The 21,713-nt window shown below is 39.6% G+C and overlaps 1 protein-coding gene across 6 annotated transcripts in view; it reads right to left on the bottom strand.

Moving 5' to 3' along the window:
- OPCML (opioid binding protein/cell adhesion molecule like) overlaps nucleotides 1-21,713 on the bottom strand; it is a 1,060,877-nt gene that overhangs the window by 208,122 nt on the left and 831,042 nt on the right. For all 6 annotated transcript variants that reach the window (XM_027036945.2, XM_027036948.2, XM_027036942.2 and 3 more), the window contains one exon: nucleotides 7,480-7,712. In XM_027036945.2, the coding sequence (XP_026892746.1) occupies nucleotides 7,480-7,712 (233 nt within the window). The remainder of the gene's footprint in view (nucleotides 1-7,479; nucleotides 7,713-21,713) is intronic.

Here is a 21,713-nt window from a genome sequence, read left to right as displayed (position 1 = left end):
ACAGATTCTGAAGCAGGCTCTGTGGTGTCAGCACAGAGCCCGGCATTGGGCTCAATCTCATGAACTGTGAGATCATAACCTGAGCCAAAATCAAGAGTAGGATGCTTAACCCACAGAGCCAACCAGGTGTCTTGGCTGAACCTATATATTTAATGGAGGGTGGGACGGAATTCGACAGGCCAAAAAATACCCATGAAGTCTGTGAAAACTGTGTGTACATGTACGTGTGACCATGAGTGGCTGTGTGTGCGTGTGCGTGTGCTGTGTGTGTTGTGTGTGTGATGATCTTAGCTTCTAAGCAGAGCAGAACAAAGTCCCATATTTCTCCTCACAAGGACAGGAGTAGAAACTTGATAAAAGGAGGTATGTTCTTTGTTACAGAACGTGTTTTGGACTGTGTTGTAGCCAACTACACATGATGTCATGAGAGGTGTAGCAACATGGGAGACTAGGTGGAGTGAACATCAATCCAGCTCCAGCTACATGGCTGACAAAGTCAGATAACAGTTGAGTAACACAGTCTGAAGAAAGGGATAGAATCTTTGAATGGAGAGTGAGAGCATGGGCTTCATTCCAACCCTGAGGCAGAAGGAGACCAGGTCAAGTGTGAAGAGAGCCTGCGTGGGGATACCATTCTTGTGAAAGAAGGCTTTTGAGGTACCTTCCTGTATTGTATTCTGGGGGTATTCTGAGGGCAAGAACTTCATTCCTATCCCCTCTAAGTTGTAGTTGCCTTCTTAGTTTATCCAGTCCCTAAACTAATAATGTTAGCATAGGGGTGCCTGCATGGCTCAGTCAGTTAAGCATCCGACTCTTGATTTTGGATCAGGTCATGATCTCACAGCTCTTGGGATCAAGCCTCATGTTGGGGCTCTTCACTGAATGTCTCTCTCTCCCTCCCTTGTTCATGCTGTCTGTCTCTCCCCGCCCCCAAATAAGTAAAATAATCCTTAAAGAAAAAAGAATGTTAGCATATATTACACTGTTGGATGTGGGTTATAGCGGCTTACAAATATCAGAGTGGAACAGGGAAGGAGAGGATGTCTTTCTTTTCCATCCTCTGAGCCACAACCACTGTGGGTGAGCAATGCTCAGAGTCACCACTAAAAATGGTGTGAGCAAGGGGACCTCAAATCTTAAGGTCTCTGAAGAAAATACAAATGAGAAAGAGGATAAGAGCAAACCTTTCTGACTTCCCCATCAATGGGTGAAGGAGGAAAAACCGGGAAGTAGAGATGCATGGCTATACAAAAATCCTCCAAAGAAATTACATTAATAAATCCTAAAATATAATAACTAGAAAGGACTTCCTTACCATTTCTTCAACACTTCCATTTTAAAATAGAGAAAATGAAGCCCAGAGAAAGTCTTCTAACTTATTTTGTACTATGGACTCTTTGGCCTGTGTGTTTTATTTGCACCTGCACATAGAATTTGCAACTTATAGACCCTTTCTCAGTATCTTATTTTCAAACGCAAAATATAATCTGCATAATATGTAAGATCAAGGTATGCATATGTGTATCTGAATAAAATTAAGTACGTTGACTTTTATTATTCACCCAAGGATCAGAAGCCAGGAAGGGAACATCCTAAAAATACAGGCCTGGAAGTCAAGAGAAGTACTCAGGCTGGGGAGTGAGTTTTCTGATGCACAATCTTGCTCTTTTCTACTTTTCCACCCTGACTCTGTGAGGAACAAGTGTGATTATAATTTAAAATAGAGACTGAATAAATTAAATTTATTTCAGGTTGACTGGCTGCTTTTCTTTAGGCCCAAAATTACACATGTTAATTGAAATGACTGTAATATTTGGGAGAAGAGGAGAAAATAGCAGAAGAAAAGAGGTTGGTTACAAAGGAAAATCTGAAAATAGGTTGCTCCTTGGCACAACTGTGACTTGCAGGGCCTGCTTCCCCTGCCTGCTGCACATGCTCCCCCAGAGCCCTGCCCCACATCTGCTCCCCGGCCTCAGACTCAGCCTTGCCACTCCACCCCAGCAAGTCTCCTTGGTATCCACTCTTCTTAGCAGTACTTTAGAACTTTTTATATTTCTCTCACTAATAGTGACATTTACCTGTCCTTTTATTTAGCTATGAATTAGCAGTCTGGTGTGTGAACATACTGGATCTAGAATCATATCATCTGGCATTTTTTATTAAGTGATGCTTTGCCACTTACTGGCCAGAGTAACTTGGACAAATGACTTCAACTCTGAATCCCAATTTCTTTTCTTGGAATATGGTAATTTTCTGTTTTGTCTCCCAGGGCTTTTGTGAAGAATTAATCAAAAGATTATGTAAGTAACATGCTTTTTTACTCTATTTTGATAGCTGTTTTCCAGACACAAATCTAGTGAAGAGAATTTAAAGCATTTAGTAGGTGCCATCATCTTTGGGCAGTTTTAACCTCTCTAAACCTCAGCTTCCTTATTTTTAAAATGTAAATCTGATGTAGACTTTGTAAGGTTGGTGTGAGGATCAACTGAGCTAAGGTTTATGCTTAATGTGCCCAATTCAGAAGTTGGCTGGTACTCAGCAGAATCTAGGACTGGACTGGTTCGCAAATCAGACTTCTCCAAACTCAATATTGTGTACCAACCAGTCTCACCTGAATTGACTCCAGGCTCAAAGACTCAAAGTGTTTTGCAGACACAAAAATTGCATGATGTTGCTGTGGAGTCTCAGATGTGAGAAATTCACATAGTTCGGCATTTCTTGCAATTTGCATAAAATTAGGCTGAGCAAGAGGAGTTTGTTCCATGCAAAGAAATACCTGGTAGTAAACAGATTTCTGAACTAGCCAAGAAAGCAGACAGAAAATGTCAACATCCAGGGAGCAAAGAGCCAGCACATCTTCCTGCCGATCCATCCTGGACAAAGACTATGACCATGGTGACACCAGATATCCACAGAAATTCAGAGTGCTGAAGACTTCATGACAATTAGAATCACAATTAGATACTGGATTCTCAGAGGGGCCAGAGTTTTCAGTACTTACATAGGATAAAGAGGTAACATTTAAAACGTGTATCCCTGGAGTGATGAGCTACTAGTAAATTAATTATCTTCTTCTTTGCTTCACTCAGCATCTCTATACCATTTGTTGTAGCTTTGGCATCCCACCCCCACTGCTAATTTTCTTCTTGAGCTTTGTCCTCAATTTCTGATGATACAATGTAATATCAGTAGCAGGGAAAAAAGAGGGGTATGTGGAAAGAAAAGATAACTGAAAAATTCCCATGGATTTAAATTAGAGAAATAACCTCAGACATGGCTGGCAGTGGGGATGCTGGAGCATGCTGGAGAAACATTGATCTTGGAGTCATATGGCCATGGTTCAAGACCCAGCTCTGCTACTTACTCACAGGAGACGCTGGCTGCTCTCTTAACCTCCATGGACTGCAGTTATTTAACTTGCAAAACAAGGAGAACAGTCACTGCACTTCAGCCTCCCAGGGCTAGTTGTAAGGGTCAAGTGAGACAAAGATTGTGACCAGTGCTGTAAAGTGCTAAATAAATGCATGTTATCCCTGGTATATCTCTTAGCTTGTCACACTGAAGACCCTTATCCCTCCAGGGAACTGTTCCCAATTACTGTCCATTCCAAGTTATCTGGACAGTGTCTGGCTCATTCCCCACCCCGATCTGCTTGCAAGGGGCTTTATGATCACTGCCTTCAGATGCCATTTCATTAGCTGTATCAGTCTGTTCTTCCATTCATTTTACAAACATTTGCCGAATGCCTAGTATGCCTCTGACAGTGTACTATGTGCTGGGGTTGGATATAAATAAATTATGGTCTCTGCTGCTCTGTAGGAATAGTTAATTTCAGAAATCTTACCTACTGTCATGTTAATAGGTTCATAATGGATCTCAAATATACCTTTTCTGATCCTGAGTTACACCTTAGTTCTATAGTACATGTTTGATATTTGTGCTTTCCTTGTCCCTAAACCTAGCAAGACTAATGCTTTCCTATCCTAGAGGCCCAGGATCCTAATTCCATGATTATTAGCCATGCTGTCGATATTTCCCCAAACTCAAAAATGGAAACGATATCCTTTTAATTCTTCCTCTTTTAAGGCATTAAGATTAATCCTCTCGATTTCCCTTGGACAATATCTTGAACCTTCTCCATTTCCACAGGTAGACATACAACCCACCCACATCACACATTTGGGTGACAGGAGTAACCTCCTCCCCAATACTTCTGCTTCTCTCCACTTCACTCCATCCCCAACAGAGCTGCCAGGTTAATTTTCCTACCTGACTAATCTGACTCCACAGCAACACCTCTCTCTTGCTCTGGATTTTCTTAATACCTAAGTATACAGTCTAGGTCACATTATCATACATATTCACATGGTGCTTTTTAAAATTATTCCCTCAGAGGCCAAGACGTGTCATGGGTATCAGTGATAGTATTTTAACGAATGCAGCTCTCTTGAAGAGGACTTGGAAACTAATGCTATCAGGTATGTGGCAAAGGCCACCTTATAAAACAGTAAAGGACAGGCTCTGAGGTTAGTGACAGAGCCTCTCTGAGTTCCTCACTTTGCGGCAACAGGGAGCAGCAAAGCCAGGGCCCCATGGGACTGCTCTCCCTTCTGCTAATGGCACTTGGTTGGCAGAGGTGACGAGATTCTAACATTCTCAAATGGACAGAAGATAAATAAACATCTCTCTCTCTCTCTCTGTCTCTCTCTCTCTCTCTCTCAACAGACATGTTGCAGCTCGGAAATTTTTCAGTTTTTCTCATTGCAAAATCAATAACCATCAGCAGTTTGAAATTAAAGGCAAGATTAGGCCTCAGTTTTATACATGCCTTATTGTATTCCAAAAGCTTTCTACTCAGTCAGATAAATCTTCTTTAAGAGGATTAGGAAACTTTCATTATCTTTATCTAACCTGAACTAACACTAAGTCTGAAAAATTAATCTATAGACTGGACAAAAGCCGATAGCTGCTGGGAAGAAGGAGGACTCTTGGACTTCTTTCTAATTGAGCAGTGGGGTCTCTGCTTCCTCCCACTAGAAATTCAACTGGTCTCCAAAGAAAGAACAAGTCACCCATTGCTAACCAAGACAGAAGAGAATGCAGCTCTGTGAGTGCCTTCTTTTTACCTCTCAGTAAATGTAAAGGCCCATCTGCTACGTGTTCAAGGGAAGGTCGTCTCCTCCCACCTCCACCCACCCTGATCTTTTGCATTGGATTTCACACCTCAGTTGCCCAGAGTTATAAGAGTCACTTGGTCTGCAATGTGGAGACTGTGAGGAACTGACCTCTGAAACTGCAGTCACTCCATGGCTCTGCTCTCGCCTCTTCTTGGACTCTTTCTGACCCAAACCTATGAAGCCCACAGGGAAACACCACTGGGTTCTATATCCAGCCCAACGAATTGCTCCAAGGGCCTTATGAAGCACGTTATCCCTGAAGCTCTCCATCACTAGCACTTTATGGCCTGTATTGACTTTGACATGCTTACACAATCTGTCTTATTTCCTGAAAAGTGATAGCCTTGTTCTGTTTGAGTCTGTTTCTGTACAGTGCCTGACAGTTCTTTTTTATTTCCGTGCTGCATTTCCTGAATTTGAAGATAACTTTGCTGTCAAGGCCACGAAGGTGCCATGGAGGCGTCACTTCCAAAGCTGAGAATTTCAGCTCCTCTGGAACTAAGCCCAGGTGGCAGGCGGGGTAGTGAGAACTCACACCCCCTTGTTTTCTGCACCCCCAGAAACTTTCAACAGACATTCCAGCTCATGTCAGATAACTGATCTCACCAAGTGCCTCCACCATCCTCTGAGAAGAAGCATCAGACATGACAGCTGCCTTTATCTCCAGATGGCAGGCCGTCTTGTAGTTCCAAAGCAGTGATCATCACCAAGCCATACCCCTGGGTGGGACATGAGTGGAGAATGGAAACAGCAGAGTGTACAGACATCTGTGGTATGCAGGCCAATGTGGGTGTCTGAAAGCACTTGGGGATGAGACAAGGGCTTGGAGGCTGAACTGAGGCTGGGCTTCAAGCAATATGGCAGCACCCAGGGCCTGGTGGAAAAGAAAGCTGCAGCAGAATGATTTCTGATCCAGCACATGCCATTACAAATGTCCCAAGAACCAGAGACCTGGATGTTAAGCTAGCAAAGAGCTGTTTTAGCCAAAAGAAAGAATGGCCACCCTGAGTTTTACAGGTGAATGAAGTGTGAAAAGACACTAACCCCTATTCAAACTCTCCATGAAACCAACTGATGTGAGTAAAGTATTTTTTTTTTTTTAGTAAAGTAGGGGTGAAAACATCCACATTATCTAAGCCAGGATGCAGTAAACATTTCATAAACTGAAAACAATTCATCAAATATACTACAGATGGGAATTGATAAAAGGCACTTTTTAAAACTTGAATCACACACAGGGACTCTTTCTGAGATTTCAGTGTACAGCTCCAAGAGGTAAGTATAGGAGACTCTGAGAAAGGTCCACCCAAGTCTCTCATTTGGTGGAGGAAGGCTGTGTCACTGGGGGATGGCCAGTAGTATCCTTAGTACTTCATTGTTACCATAAGTCAACACCTGAGATAAATTACTTTACATAGAAATGGTGGGGCAGAGGGGTGATGTTAGTTAGGGGTAGTTCAAAATAAGTTAATTTGTATTGCTTCCTTGTTTTAAAATGGCTCCCAAATTCTCATAGCTGCTATTTGAATGTGCTTTTAATTCCTAATATTTAATAGTTAATATCTGGGATTCTGACATTTCTTCAGCCTTAGTTTTTTTCCTATAATGTGAAATTCTAATGAAAAACTATTGTATAACATGTTTGGGTATCCTGACACAGATTTCAAAAGAGAGAATGAGAGGGGATGTTAAGGAAAACCTCCCCTTTTTAAAAATTATATGGATGTATTTCTGACACAGACCCGGAGATAGCATTTTGACTAGTATCCCTTTTAATATACACTCCATTGTGAGGCTAACAGGATGCACAGACCCAGCCACCATGCTGGGTTGGACTCGAATGCAGAATCCAGAACCCCTTCTGGAATATGCACACCCAACAACCATGCAAAACTAGTCACAAGTCATATAACATCAAATCAGTGTTAACCTTTTATTATGAAATAATCCCGTGAAAGATAATTAAAAGGCACAGAGAGTAATACCACCTCTATTTTTTTTAATGTTTCTTGCCCTACTTTAGAGTGCTAAGTAACTTAAGAAAGCTCAACAAGCACATGCCAAACAACTTATTAACAAGAACAGAAGGACCAAAGGTACAATTGAGAGACTGTGAAGATATGCAGTACTTAGTCAAGAATTCAGCAGATGGGAAGGAATCCAGAACATACACTCAGTCTCTGGGTTCCACAGAGGAAAATGTTGCTCATGTCTTCACACAAGAATAGAAGCAAAGACTGAGATAATGTTTCCCTTCCATCATTGACAGGTCCACCAAGCCCCGAATCCAGCTGTAACTCACCTTGCACTATGAGGTGGACCCGGGAAGTTTTCGGGTGGTTGTCTGTTTGCACAGAGCAGGTGTAAGGGCCCTCGTCATACACATCCACGTTCTGGATCATGATGCTGTATTGGGTTGGTGTGTTGACCAGGATGATCACACGAGGGTCTATGGACCACTTGTCATTCCCAGCATAGAGGATGGTGCTGCGGTTTAGCCAGGCCACCCGGGTGACTCGGTCATCTATGGTACACCTGTGAGGGAGGAGGGTGGGGAGTGGAGATGGAGGACATTGGGGGAGGGGAGGGGCGTAGGGGAGGAAAACAATGAGGAATGGAGGTGGGGAAAGGGAGAAGAGAGTGTTGAGAGGCCGTGTCATAAATGTGGTTGCTGTATTCTGAGGAGTAAATGGAACAAAATAGCCCCATGCTAAAAGGAAACAATCAATTATTGATGAAACTTCCTAAGTATAGGGTAACAGTGGCCTGAATTATCCTGAAGAACTGATGATACAAAATCATTTCTATTTGATTTAGGAGCATATTATGTGAAGATCTTTGCCATATATTTGCTTTCCATCTTATTTTCCCCCCCAGGCTTATATGAAAATTAGTTTATATTTCTTGAGCACATTTACCACCTTGTGGGAGACATGGCCCAGGGGCATAGGGGCAAGAAAGTGGATCAGTATTTCAAATAGGTCACAGATAATCTACAAAGCAAATACCTAACTTGTTAGTCAAAAATTGGACATATTTACCACCAGCCCTCCCTGGTATTGATAATCTCCTTTTACCCCTAAACTACCCAAATCCTGCAAATTATAATTTATAACATGGATTGATAAAATTCACCTTAGAAAGCCATCAATTTTTAGGAAGTCCTGGCTGCCTCTGAAGATGTCAGCAGAGGTAAGAAGAAAGTGATCAGAGTTCCTCTTCCCTCCTACTGCCACCCCCTACCCACCCCCAGCCCAGAAAACAAAGTGGCTGATGTCACATGGGTTATCATTATGGTAAAAAGCTAATCTCAAAAAAAAAAAAAAAAAGCTAACCTCAACCTCCTCAACCTCGCACATACTCAACAATTGGAAGCTGTGAATGTAACTGGAATTTGTTGTTTGGTATGAATGACTTGCAGGCTATTAGGTTTAATGAAGAAATAAATATGCCTGCTGGTCAGAAGGAAAATTAGCATATGTTCCCCAGGATTTTACAATCCATTGAAAGAAAATGGAAGAGAATCCCTTATAAATGTGGGCTTGCAAAGAAGGGTGTGTTTCAAGGGCCCCAGGTATATGCCCACCTGCCACTCACCCCTCTAGTCTAAACCTGAGTTGCGGTATCTGGGCAAATAGTGAGGCCCAGTTATAGCTGTGCTATTCCCATAAGATGTCCCAGCAAACAGGTCTGAGGCCCACCTTCTGGGCACAAGGAACATCAATCCAGCACCTCCAGATGAGAAGACAAAACAAACAAACAAACAAAAAACATTGCCTCATCTCATCAAATCTGATCCCATTTTGACTGAAAGCAGAGATCTTTCTACAAGGCTCAGGAGACAAGAACACCAAAGACACTGACAATGGAAGAGAGAGCATGAACTTTTGGACATGCTGTTTTCCCTTAGCAAAATGGCCAGCCAGACACAGCCTGAATGGCCATGGGAGCAGAATAATACTGGAGCAATAAAATGACAGCTTCTGTTGAAAGGGGAAAATGCTCTGTCTAGCAAAGTACTCTCCCTGGTTGGTAGGACACATAGAAATAATACTAGCTTCCAATCACAGAAGTCTTTGTATGTACAGGTCACCTATCATTCAGCAGGTTCGGGCAGCTTTGAGTTAGGGGTGGGGTGATAATTAGATGCTTTCACAGGATGGCAGGAAGAAACCTTTCTCTTCTAAATTTTCTTTATTTGCTGTTTTTCAAACTACAAAAATAAAATAACCATATTTAAATGTGTGAACAAATGAGGTCCTTAATTTGGTAACACTCTTGTTACCTCTCCTTCTACATCTCACTTTTTACATACACATATTCACATAAATAAAGACTGTGTTGATTTATTTACCTGAAATAGAATTATACTCTAATATTCCTATGAAGCTTTTTTTTTTGGAACTTTATCACAGGTATCCCTTAACACCAGTAGTTATAGATCTATTTTTGTATTTTTTTTTTGAGAGACAGAAAGCACGAGTGGGGGAGAGGGGAAGAGGGAAAGGGAGAGAGAATCTCAAGCAAGCTCCATGCTCAGGATGAAGCCAGACATGGGGCACAATCCCACAGCCCTGGGATCATGAGCTGAGCCACAATCAAGAATCAGATGCTCAGCTGACAGCCATCCAGGTGCCCCTACTTTTGTAATTGTTTCTAAGTAAGTCTAAGATCAGCAAGATGAGTTTTGGAGGCTCAACCACATTTAAAATTAGATAGTAATAATTCAAGTATCATTGAGTGACTCTTTGCCACCTTCACAGGTGTGTCATAGTAATAAAAAAAAAATTGAATGTATGCAGTTTCCTTCATATCCTGGGACCCTAGCTTCACTCTGCAGTTTTGTCCTTCTGCAGCAACTTTCCATTTCCCTAATGCAAACTAAAAAGCTCTTAATGGACTTTGCACTCTACCCTTTCAAAAGCATTTCTTAGGGGAAAAAAAGAACAAAAAAGATAAACACATTCATTCACTTTCAGTTGAAAATGATTGATGAAGTTTCCTGTGCAACCTTTCTTTATAACAGCTGTGTTTTCATAAACACCAAATTTCTATTTGAATAACTTCTAACAATGAAGTTCTAATTGTTCAGTGCCAGGAACTGTCAAGCCTGGAAGTGGATGGTAAACTGGGACAGAGTAAAGGGAGTCACATTCTAGTCCCCAGAACCACACAAACCCAAGTGACAAAGTGCAAACAAATATTCTTGCTTTTATTTTGGTCAATTATGTAACGTCTCAAAAATTTTAAGTTGATATATACATTTAACTTTTTAAATTTATTTTTGAGAGGGCACAAGTCAGGGAGGGACAGAGAGAGAGGGACAGAGGATCTAAACTGGGCTCAGCTCTGACAGCAGCAAGCACAATGTGGTGCTTGAACTCATGAACCACAAGATCATGACCTGAGTAGAAGTTGAACGCTGAACCAACTGAGCCACCCAGATGCCCCTAAGTCATATAATTTTTAAAATTTAAGTTAAAAGGATGCACTTCTGGCCCGTGGAGAATATTCACAATTTTAAAATTAAAATGTCACAATATTCCTTTATATATGTATCTATGTATCTATATCTATACCTATATCTATATCTATATACACACACATATTTTCAATAAAATTTAAATGCAATACTGATTTGATTATCTAGTTTCAAAATCATGAAAAAGTTCTTTATTAGTCATAAATTGTGAATTGTTCCTTTTTAAAACTTGAACTTATGTTTCCAATATATGTCTTCTGCAGGATTTTGTCTTGATGTAAACTTTCATACTTAAAACCTTTTATTGATCAGCTACCATATTTATTTGCAAATATACAGAGAGAGATGGAAATTGAAATTTCTTATATGTTCTATAATCATAAAGCTCTGAGTAATGCTATTTTCTTTTAAAATTAGCTATTACAAGGACAGTATTGATAAAACAACATAAATATATTGTTCATCTTATTAAGTAATAATTAAACATAAAAAGTAACCTTTTGCTGGATATATAGTACTTAATGGGGTAGATGAGGTTTTTTAAAATTACTTTGAGGGGTGCATGGGTGGCTCAGTAGGTAGAGTGTCTGACTCTTGATTTCAACTCAGGTCATGGTTCCATGGTTAGTGAGTTTGAGCTCCGAATTAGGCTCCATGCTATCAGCCCAGAGTCTGCTTGGGATACTCTCTCTCCCTCTCCCTTTGCTCCTCCCTGCTCGCATGCTCTCTCTCTCTGTCTCTCTCTCTCTCTGTCTCTCTCTCTCTCTCTCTCTCTCTCTCTCAAAATAAATAAACTGAAACAAAATAAATAAAAATAAAATCATACCTTGAATAAATAACCTTAGTGCTAGAATAAGATAGGGCTCAGGACTGATTCAATTTCTATTTTTATTTGAGAGAAACCTAGTTCACATAAGCGAGGGAAAATCTTGTATAGCAGTGCCACTCAATTCTTTGAACCTCTTCCAAGATATGTGCCAAAAATCACACAGAAATATAGCTTCAAAAATTATTTTAATGATCTCACAGCTGACAATTCAATTAGTTCCTCCTTCAGCTTTTTTTAAAGCAATGAATTGAAAAATACCTGACTTGCAAAGGGCTTTGTAACTCAGTATTAAATTCATTCAATTTCACAATATCTGGACAGTATATTGTTAACATTTTACCAGGCTTTATCAAATGACTTTTAAGGTGTATTTCTCTTTTATTTAGAAGGACCTTGTTTAACCCAATACACCCAGAAAGGTGGGTAAAATTGAATGCTGTTTATTTTAATATGCCAAATCACATTGTTCTCTACCAGAAAATGTCTCTTTCTCTAATTACAAGATAGAGAAGATATGTGCTTTGCTATGATGTCTTTGTCCTTTCCCTTCATTACATCTGTGCTTTAGTTTGGTGGGATTCTCCTTCAAGAGTGATTTTTTTTTTGGGTAATAGTTGGATGATGGTGACAAATAAAGGTAAATTATTTCCTGGACAATTTATAAAAATAGGAACAGTCAAAAGGATCACTAGAATTACAATTCAATCTCAGTGCCTTTCTTAGGCAGATTGATTTAGGAAATCTGAGATCTTGAATGTATCCTCTTAAGTGCATGGAACCAGTACAAATTACCAGGAGTCTTGCAGGGACTGACTTTGAAACAGGTCAGTCCAAATCTATTCTCCATGGGCAAAACAGACTCTCAGTGCCCTGCCACACATACCTTGGGAAGCCTTGTGCACTCCTTGGGTAGATATACCCCAGACAGATACCCACAGCCCAATTTACCTGCTGTCAAACCTGGGTTTCATTAGCAGTCATGGACGGGGGCAAATAGAGTGGAGTACTTGGATAAATCTATCTCTCTGAATGGGGCAGAGACCATTCATTGAGTCTGTACAGTACTAGAACCTAAAGAATGATAAAGTCACTTGTGAGAATGATGATGTTGTTTGAGGGAAAAGAAGGAAACAACAGGGAACAGCAGGAAGAAGAGCTCAGAGAATAACTTTTTAAAAAATGCTTAAGTGTTCTTACAAACCTGGCTCCTTCCTTGATGTTTACGGCTGTGTTGAACTCTCATTTACAGGAAGCACATGGAGGAGAATTTTTTATGTTAAATAAGGGCATCCAAGAGGAAAATCAAGTAACATGAATGATAACTTTCTAATTTCTTGAAAACTCTTATAGGTCTTTAAAATTCTTACCCTTAAGCAAATCTTATCTAGTGGTTCTTCATAAGGTAGAATTCATTACAACTCAATGGTAATGTCTCAAATTACATAGTGTTTATTGGTGCCTAGCACAGTTAAGAACTTTCCATATATTAAATAACCTGATCCTCATAACTACCCTTTGAGACATGCTTTATTATTATCATACTTTACAGATCACAAAACTGAGATATAGAGAGGTTCAGGACTCTGAACAGCTGGTACAGTGTAGAGAATTTACACCTATTCAGCCTTGTGTAGAATTTCTGCACTTAAGGGCTATTGGCTTCTCCTCAAAAAGAAAGTGTTTGTGGCTCAAGACTCAAAGTAATAAGACCAGGAGGAGTTCATTGGTATTATCCAGTTTCCCACAAATTTATGGTATTCAGTTTTTAATTTTAGCATTTAATTTTCTCATAAGAGATAAAATAGCTTAGGAGAACAGGAAAGATATTTGGAAATGACTTTTGTACATCGTTAAACCACCTCTAGCTATTTGTGAAGAGTGGAAATACTCAGAAATGGCAAAGAAATGCCAAAAGCTATTGGAGGAAAGGAATTTTGCAGGCAAAGTTGTCATTTTCAATTCCACTAAACATGGGACATGCAGTTAAGATGCAGGGTCATTTTGTTTTGTTTTTAAGGAAGAAGTGCAGATAGAAGAAATCCATGCTTTCAGGCAGTGGTTCTCAAACTTCACTGTGCATCACAATCACCCTGAGAGCTCTTTAAAACACAGATTGCTGAGCCCAACTCCCAAGTTCTTCTGATTTAGTGTGTTCAAAGTGGGGCTGAGAATATGCATTTTAAAGTTCCCAGGTGAGGCCATTGATACTGGTCTGAAGACTCCTCTTTGACAACCACCGCCTTTAAGAAATCAGATAAGAGACAAGTTGGAATTCAATCAAAATAAAATCTTCCTGAAAAGTGAAATTAAGTAGCTTTAAGGTTTTTGTTTGTGTTCTTTAGGTCTGCTTTTGTTTTTATATTTTGCCTCTGAAAATACAAAAAAAAAAACGTGATTCACATAACAGATATTTAATCAATATCTAAGGTACACTAGACAATATTCCAGGAGCTGAGAATGCTGGCTGGCAAACAGGCAAAGGTCATGATCCTTGAGGCTATGTCCAGTGAGACAAAGAAAGTATATAAGTAAATAAGCATATTAGTTTTGGAGGATGACAAGTGGTGAATGCAAAGCAGGTTAAGGCATGGTGAGTGCCATGGGGACTGGGAGCATGTTTGAGACAGAGGGGTTAGTAAATGCCACCTGGGGCTTGTATATTAGATGCTGAAAGTTTTACAACCTTACATCTGAATGCAGCACAGTGCATGTATAAAAATCATGTGTACTTAAAATAAAAGCCACATCTCAATTATATACACAGATAGGTGTAGGAGCATCTAGATAACATGGATACCTAGAGCATGACTATTTAATTATTACAAGTATTTTGAACCAGTCTCACGAACAGTGCCTCTCTTGTATGGATAACTCTGTAGATGCTAGTATTCAAAAAATTGAAAACTGGCATTTTGAGAAACTAAAGTTTACCAGAAAATGTCTTTATATTTCCACCCTTGTTATTGGGATAATACCTAAAATACATTCATTGCATGCCTCTCTGCTTTAATAAGTAGACAGTAGTGAATAGAGTGAATAACCTCTAATACAGACTCATCATTTTAAACTTCCACTCTCTTTGTAATGCAATGTTAATAGAGAAGATCCTGGACTTCTTCATAGAATTGCAACACTGGATTTAATTATTTATGCACTTATTTTCTGGGGCTGTAAATACCACATGGATAAGAATCATGTCGGTGGTCTTCATTTTTTAACACCAAACCTCCCACAGTGGATCTGGTATCTATTATAGGTGACCAGTACATATTTATAATGATGGAAAGGTGTAAGGCAATGTTTTTCAAACTGATGTCAAAATACCCTACAAAGATTATAGTGGGGTTCAGTCAGTTGAGTATCCGACTTCGGCTCAGGTCGTGATCTCCCAGTTCTTGAGTTCAAGCCACGCATCCAGCTCTGTGCTGACAGCTCAGAACAAGGAGCCTGCTTCATGTTCTGTGTGTGTGTGTGTGTGTGTGTGTGTGTGTGTCTGTCTCTCTCTCTGCCCCTCCCCCACTCAGGCTCTGTCTCTCAAAAATTATTAAACATTAAAAAAAGGAAAGACATAAAAAAAGCCCACAAAGATTATAAATAATGATATGTTGCAATGAGAGTAGATCTTGTATCTTCTCACCACAACTAAGACAGGCTAATCATGTGATGAGATGGCAGTGTTAGCTTTTGCTGGGTGGTAGTCATTTGCAATACATAAATTCATCAAATCAACATGTTGTACACTTCAAACCTAAAAATGTTATATGTCAGTTATATCTCAGTAAAGCTCAAAAAAAAAAAAAAAGAACCTACATAAGATGAAGTAGATGTCCTTGGAGATATTGTGTATGTGACTCTGTAAGTTATGTACACACACACACACACACACTTACAGCACCCATGGGATTTTTACTTGTGCATTTTTTTTAGTCTAGTGTTTTCATTTGTAAAATATTCTTTAAAAATATAATATATACATATTCTGGATGTTTTATGACTACAATTAGATTTAAATTTTCAGACTTGTGTCTATTATTACAATAGCATAAAAGAGTATGTATTCTGTTGTTTCAGACTAATGAAAAAATACAGAGGTGGACTTAAGGTTCAGCAGTACATTTCTCCCAAGGAATGCTGAATGATCCCAGGGCCCACTATAGTAATGAAGGTTCTCAAAAGTTTGAATGAAGCCATGTGGAAAGAGAACTCTGTTGTCATATGGCACAGACCAAAGTTAAAAGTGATGCTCTGGCAGTAGTCAGGACCATACTCACATTGCAACTGGAAATTAATTTTAATAAAATATCATCTGCTCCATTAAATTAATGTTGTTAATTTTAGTGGTTACCTATGTGTATGATTTAAAACCAGATTTTAGAGTCATGTAAGTCTATAAAGGTTAAGGGATTTATACCTAGTTTTATGATTTTATGCATAAAATGTTTTTTTTTAAATAATGTTGCAACTGGGAAATCCTGAAATCTTGTTTTTGTCCACCCTTGCCCCTGCCTTCAAAAGGGCCTTCTAGAGAGTATTCAATTTAGAAATGCTGATAAAGGTGATAGAGTTGAATGTTAAAGCCCAATATGCATTTTCCTTGAATTTTCTTTTTATATTTACCTATGATATTAATTTTTTTGTTTTTGCTTTTGAATGTCTTTGTCCTTTTTCATAAATTGAGTTAATTGAATTTCAGTTAAGAACTTTACATGTATCAAAACATATTAATAATACCAGCTTGAAAAATGAGAGGAAGAAGATCTTGTTTTAGAGAATTCAAAGACCAATAATAAATGAATTTTTTAAAAGAGAGGAGAGGAGGCAAACCAAAATGAAATATTTGCAGCTCAATTCCCAAGGTATTCTAAATTGCACATAGCTGTTCTCCTGGGAAGCTTTAACTACTCAGTTATTTCTTGAGTTACAAATATAGCCAACTCTAGAGCATCAATAAGGACCCTAAATTATGTAAAGGAAATCTTTATGATTCAGATAGTTGAAAATTCAATGAAAGTAATAACTCTGCTAAAGCTAATATTTGCTAATAAGGTATTGGTGGAGAATATATATGAGAGCTTCTGTGGAAGATTTGGTGGGGGGGAGGAATAGAGCTACTTAGAGAAGGTCCAGTATGGAAATATTTCAGTCCAGCAGGAGACTGACTTCAAAGGCTGACAGATACATGACATCTGCAGATTGTTTCTAATTGGAAGATGGTGCCACACTAACAGTGGCTGGATTTGGGGAGTTATATTAAATACACAGAAATACATGTGTCAGTTTGTGTGCATGTGTGTATATAAGTGGGAAGAGGTGTCCTCCAGAGAAGAGGAGAAAACATATACAAATGCATGCAGGATGGGACTCTTGAGAAAACAGCATTTAAAACCAAACTAAGGAAGGTGTGGGGTCTCCTGAAAATGGTGTCACCTGAAGCAGAAAATCAGCTGCAGGATGATGATGTGTTGTGGTTTCAGCCATGACTGATGATATATGAGTCCATCAGAACAGTGCTCATTGTGTCCTGAAGCAAGCAAAGGGAACTTCCTTCCCCACAAACACAGTGAGGGCTCAACCTGAATGCAGAGAGCAACTTCACACACCTCACCACCCAAGTGAGGCAGTCAGGCAGAAGACAGTTCAGAACAGAGCATTTGATAGGATGAAGGAAAATGAAGGGAGTGATTTCTGTGGAAAGATGGCTGTGCAAAGAGGGGAAATCGCTTACAATCACAAAAGAGGGTTAAACTGCATGGCTGTGGGAGGAGAGAGGAGGAGAATTCCTATCATGGTAACAGAAGGTAAAACATAGGGTAGCTAAACATAATTGTGAAAAGAAAGGGTCAGTGGAAAGCTCTATGAGCAAAACAATGAAAGATTGAGCTGGCTTCTTCCCAGACTTCAAGTTATTCTGTAAATTCACAATGTGTTTAAAAATATATTGGTTTCCCAAGGAGACAGAAGCAAGGCCAAAATAAGAGACCAGTGCCTGCCTTCAAGATTCTTATGATCTTAGGTGAATGATAGGATACAAACAACATTAAAAAGATATTCTTCATCTTCATGGATATAATAAAAAGTGTAAATTCACCCATTCATAAATATTAAGTACCTACTAAGTGTCAGACACTCTACTGGTCCCCGTCTCTGCCCTCATGGCATTTTTCAGATGGGGGGAGAAATATTCAATCAACAAATTGTATACTTGTATACTTGCTACAAATTGAACTGGGATGATTTCTGGGACAGTCATATACAGGGGACGGCATGGAAAGCCCTGCTCAGATACACAGTCTACAGATGGGCCTTTTCTGAACAAGTGACAATTAACCTAAGGTTGAAAACTGAGAACACCAGGTCAATGTACTGGCTACAGAGAGCATTTTAGGTAGAGGACAGGGCAGATGTGCAGGCCTTGAGTAAAAGGTTGACTCAGGTATGGAAGAGAATGGATGCTACAGTGGCCCAAGCAAGGCAGATGGGAAAATTGGTAGATTCCAGGGGGCTGACAGGTATACATCTCTACTTTAAAAAAGTCTGTATGTTACTCTAGCTGTCATGGGGAATCTTTGAAAAGGTTTAGGTGGAGGCATGACATAATCTAAATGATGCTTTTTATAAGGAAATGCTAGTCTTTCATTGAAGAATGAACTGTAGCAGGACAAGAAGCAGAAGGACTATTGTATCCCTATAGACATGAGAGAAGAGTTATGTGACAACAGAGTCCACAGCCTAAGGAAAGGGTGAGGGAGCCAGAATGAAGAAAGGGAGTGAGGCACGAATGGACAGTGAAGTGTTGACAATATCTGCAGCCAATGCTTCCAAGAATGTTGTCAGCAAAGGTGGAAAGAGAAACGGAGCCCACAAGGGCACAAGGGTCTCCTGAGAGTTTTGTTTTGTTTTGTTTTGTTTTTTCATTTGATAGTTTGCTTGTTTCTTTTCAGAATAGAAATACTTGAGAACTTATTCATTCATTTTATAAATATTTGTTGAACATCTACTGGGTTCTAGGACTATTCAAACTTTTATATGCCTACAAATTGCTTGTGCCTCTTATGAATTCACTAGGTCTGGGTGGGGCCCAATATTCTGCATTCCTAACAAGTTATGTAATTATGCTGATGTGCTGGGGACCACCCTTTGAGCAGCCCAAATTTAGGTACTAGAGATGCAACTGTGAATAAGACAAGAACCTTCTTACATTCCAATATATAAGTATATACTGATAAGACTGATCTTACTGAATGGGGCAAGGAAGAAAAAGAGGATAGCTCATTGATATTACTGTAAAGGTGAAAAACTATGGATCTAGAACCGATGAAAAAGAAAAGAAAATAAAGAAAGAATGGAAATAGGTATGTTTGTGGATCTGGTCATGGGAAATCAAGGAGGTTACTGAATGATGGTTTCTATTTTCTCTGAAGTAAAGGGCAAAATTATCAACTGAAGGTAAATGGGAGAGTAGGAGATAGGGGAAGGATGATGCAAGACAAAGGGGAATAGCTGTTGCAGAAAATGAGAACAATATTACTGGGGAATTCTACTAGGTTCCCAGGCTGTGCTGAGCTTCATTTGCAGTTCATGGCCAAGGATTTATCATGACAGTGCTCTGCCAGCTTTGAAGATATTCTCCAACACTGCTCAACTGTAGGCATACAGAATGTAGATGATTTGAGATCATCCAGTGTTGGAGTATGCCAGATGAGCAAGAGAGAAGATGAGGATTAGAGGAACTGAAAATGTGAGTAAAAAAAGAAGATAGGAGGGGCTGGTGGATAGAGAGAACCTGGTGGGTTTGATGCACTGGAAGACTTAATAAGTTCCTTGAGTAAATGAGCTGAAATAGAAGAGACTATACATTATTGAAAGTAAGAATATTCAGTGACATTATAAACATGACCCTTGTCAATGAGGGATTAAAGTATTTAATCATCTAGGTGGATCATCTAGGTGGATCTCGACAATATTGAGAAGGATGGTGGGAGTCAAGAGCTCTTTATGAGCTTCAGTGAGATATGTAAACTGAGCATTGTAGACACAGTATATTATAATGTTAAGGGGAGGGCCCTGGCATCGAACAGATAAGGGCTCTGCTACTTACTAGCAGGTAACCCTGGGAACAGCCTTTAATTTAACCACTCACTACCTCATTTCCCCATCTGTGAAGTAGGATGAACATATTTACTTCACAGTATTATTCAATATTATTATGAGCCTGAATGAAGTAATGCCTGAACAAGAGTCAGAATTGTACCCGGCAAATAGTAAGCATTCTTTAAACAGAGCCTGTTCTATTACTACTGTCAAAGAGCTCTGTTGCTTCATTTGGAAAACTATAATTCTATTAGAATTCTATTATCTGGGAGTGTGTGCTAATTTAACCAAGTGATACTGAATCCATTTATTTATCATTTCCCAAGGCATTCTGAAGACTTCTCTTTCTATATTTTCAAATCCATAAAGAATGGTGTCTGGGGTGCCTGGGTGGCTCAGTTGGTTAAGTGTCCGACTCTTGGTTTTGGCTCAGGTCATGATCTCGCAGTTTGTGAGTTCAAGCCCCAAGTTGGGTTCTTGCTGACAGTGCATAGCTTGTTTGGGATTCTCTCTCTCCCTCTCACTCTGCCCTTCCTCTGTGTGTTCTCTCTCCCTCTCTCTCTCAAAATAAATAGATTGAAAAAAAAAAGAATGGTGTTTGCTTTAGGGTTGTTTGAACACAGTTTCAAGACTGGTTATTCTACTGGCTAATAGATCAAAAATAACATGAAATTTACATTTTTAGTGTTACCTAGAAAATCAATCCAGTGCTTTTACATTTTACCTCTAGATTCTTTCACTTCCAATATTTTCATTTTTTTTCTGGAAATTGCTAACTCTTCAGAAGTATTCTGCACTTGGCCAATGTAGAGTTCTACAATAGGATTTCATTTCCCTCTAAGGTTTATTTTCTTAGCTACAGCCACTGAGACAACTCTAACTTTGTATTTTTATCAGGCCTTGTCCACAGTGTGTTGACACAGTGGTTGATGGGCTAGTTTCTAGATTGATGACCAGTGGTTGGTAAAATGCTGTATTTCTAAAAATACATAATTGAGAGATCAATCAATACAATCGTGCACACCTGCAAGAGAATTCATTTGCCCCGCAGGCCCCTAGTAGCTCATGCGGAGGTGTCCTTGTCTTGGGCAGCTTCACTGTGTAAATGGGCCAAACGTTGGTCCAGAAGACCAGGTCCCAGAGCAGACTAAGGCATGCTGCAGGACAGGAGAGTGTGGGGTAATGGAGGCAAGATCAAAGCTGAATGGTTTGTTTCAGGTCAGAAACTTCAGGGCAATATATTCAATTATTTTAAGAGACATCTACTGCACAGATACTGCTGGACACTAAGGAAAAGTGAAAATTATTCAAAAGGCCTCACTTCCAGACCAAGGAAACACCATCAGCTGGTGAAGCATTGTTTTAGAGAGAGTAGTAAGGATTCATCTTAGGATAGATGAAGGATAAGTGCAGATTTTAGCAAAGGGCGAACTGGGCACTGGGCAAGCCATCGGTGGATGGTTATCTACTAGTCAGAGTCATGGTGTGGCTCTGGGATGCCTTCTGTATTTACCTTTTTCCTTGCAACTTTATATCTTAAGAAGTAGTGCTACAGCATAAGGCAAAGCCATTTCAGAAGCTAAGAACCCTTGGGTGAAGAAGTGTCTTTTAAAAGACAGGAATGATAAAAGTTTCTCCTTTTCTGTCACCCAGCCCCATGTCCCTTGCCCTTTTGGTCCTTGCCAATGGTGCAGAATTCCAAGTGGAGTTGTAAAAGGCAATGAGGGTATTCACTGTCACACCTGCCCACTTGTCAGAGACAGCTGTTACAGAGACAGCCCCATTGTGGAACAGGGATGCCTTGAGAAGCCACTCAGAACAATTCACGTTATTTATTTGTCACCTGGCTCCAACTCCGCTGTCCCTTCCTCCAAATCCTGAACAGCTTTAAAACTCAGCCTCCCGATTTGTTCATTATAGTTGGCAAAAGAAGGGAGCAAGATTAAATTAAAATGTTTCCCAAGCACACACCATTTTAATTCCACTCAATAGATTATCCTGACATATTTACTCACGGCCATGTCTGTCTCAGTATCATCCATGGAAAAGTATAAATTAAAATTTTAAATTAAAAGCAGAGAGTCTAGGGAGCTTGATATCTTTTTGAAGAATGGAGCAAGTCAGCCACAGGCTC

This window comes from Acinonyx jubatus, chromosome D1, assembly GCF_027475565.1.
Source record: "Acinonyx jubatus isolate Ajub_Pintada_27869175 chromosome D1, VMU_Ajub_asm_v1.0, whole genome shotgun sequence".
Classification (NCBI taxonomy): Eukaryota; Metazoa; Chordata; class Mammalia; order Carnivora; family Felidae; genus Acinonyx; species Acinonyx jubatus.
Note: the sequence above shows the minus strand (reverse complement) of the source record. Positions and strands in the feature narration are given on the sequence as shown.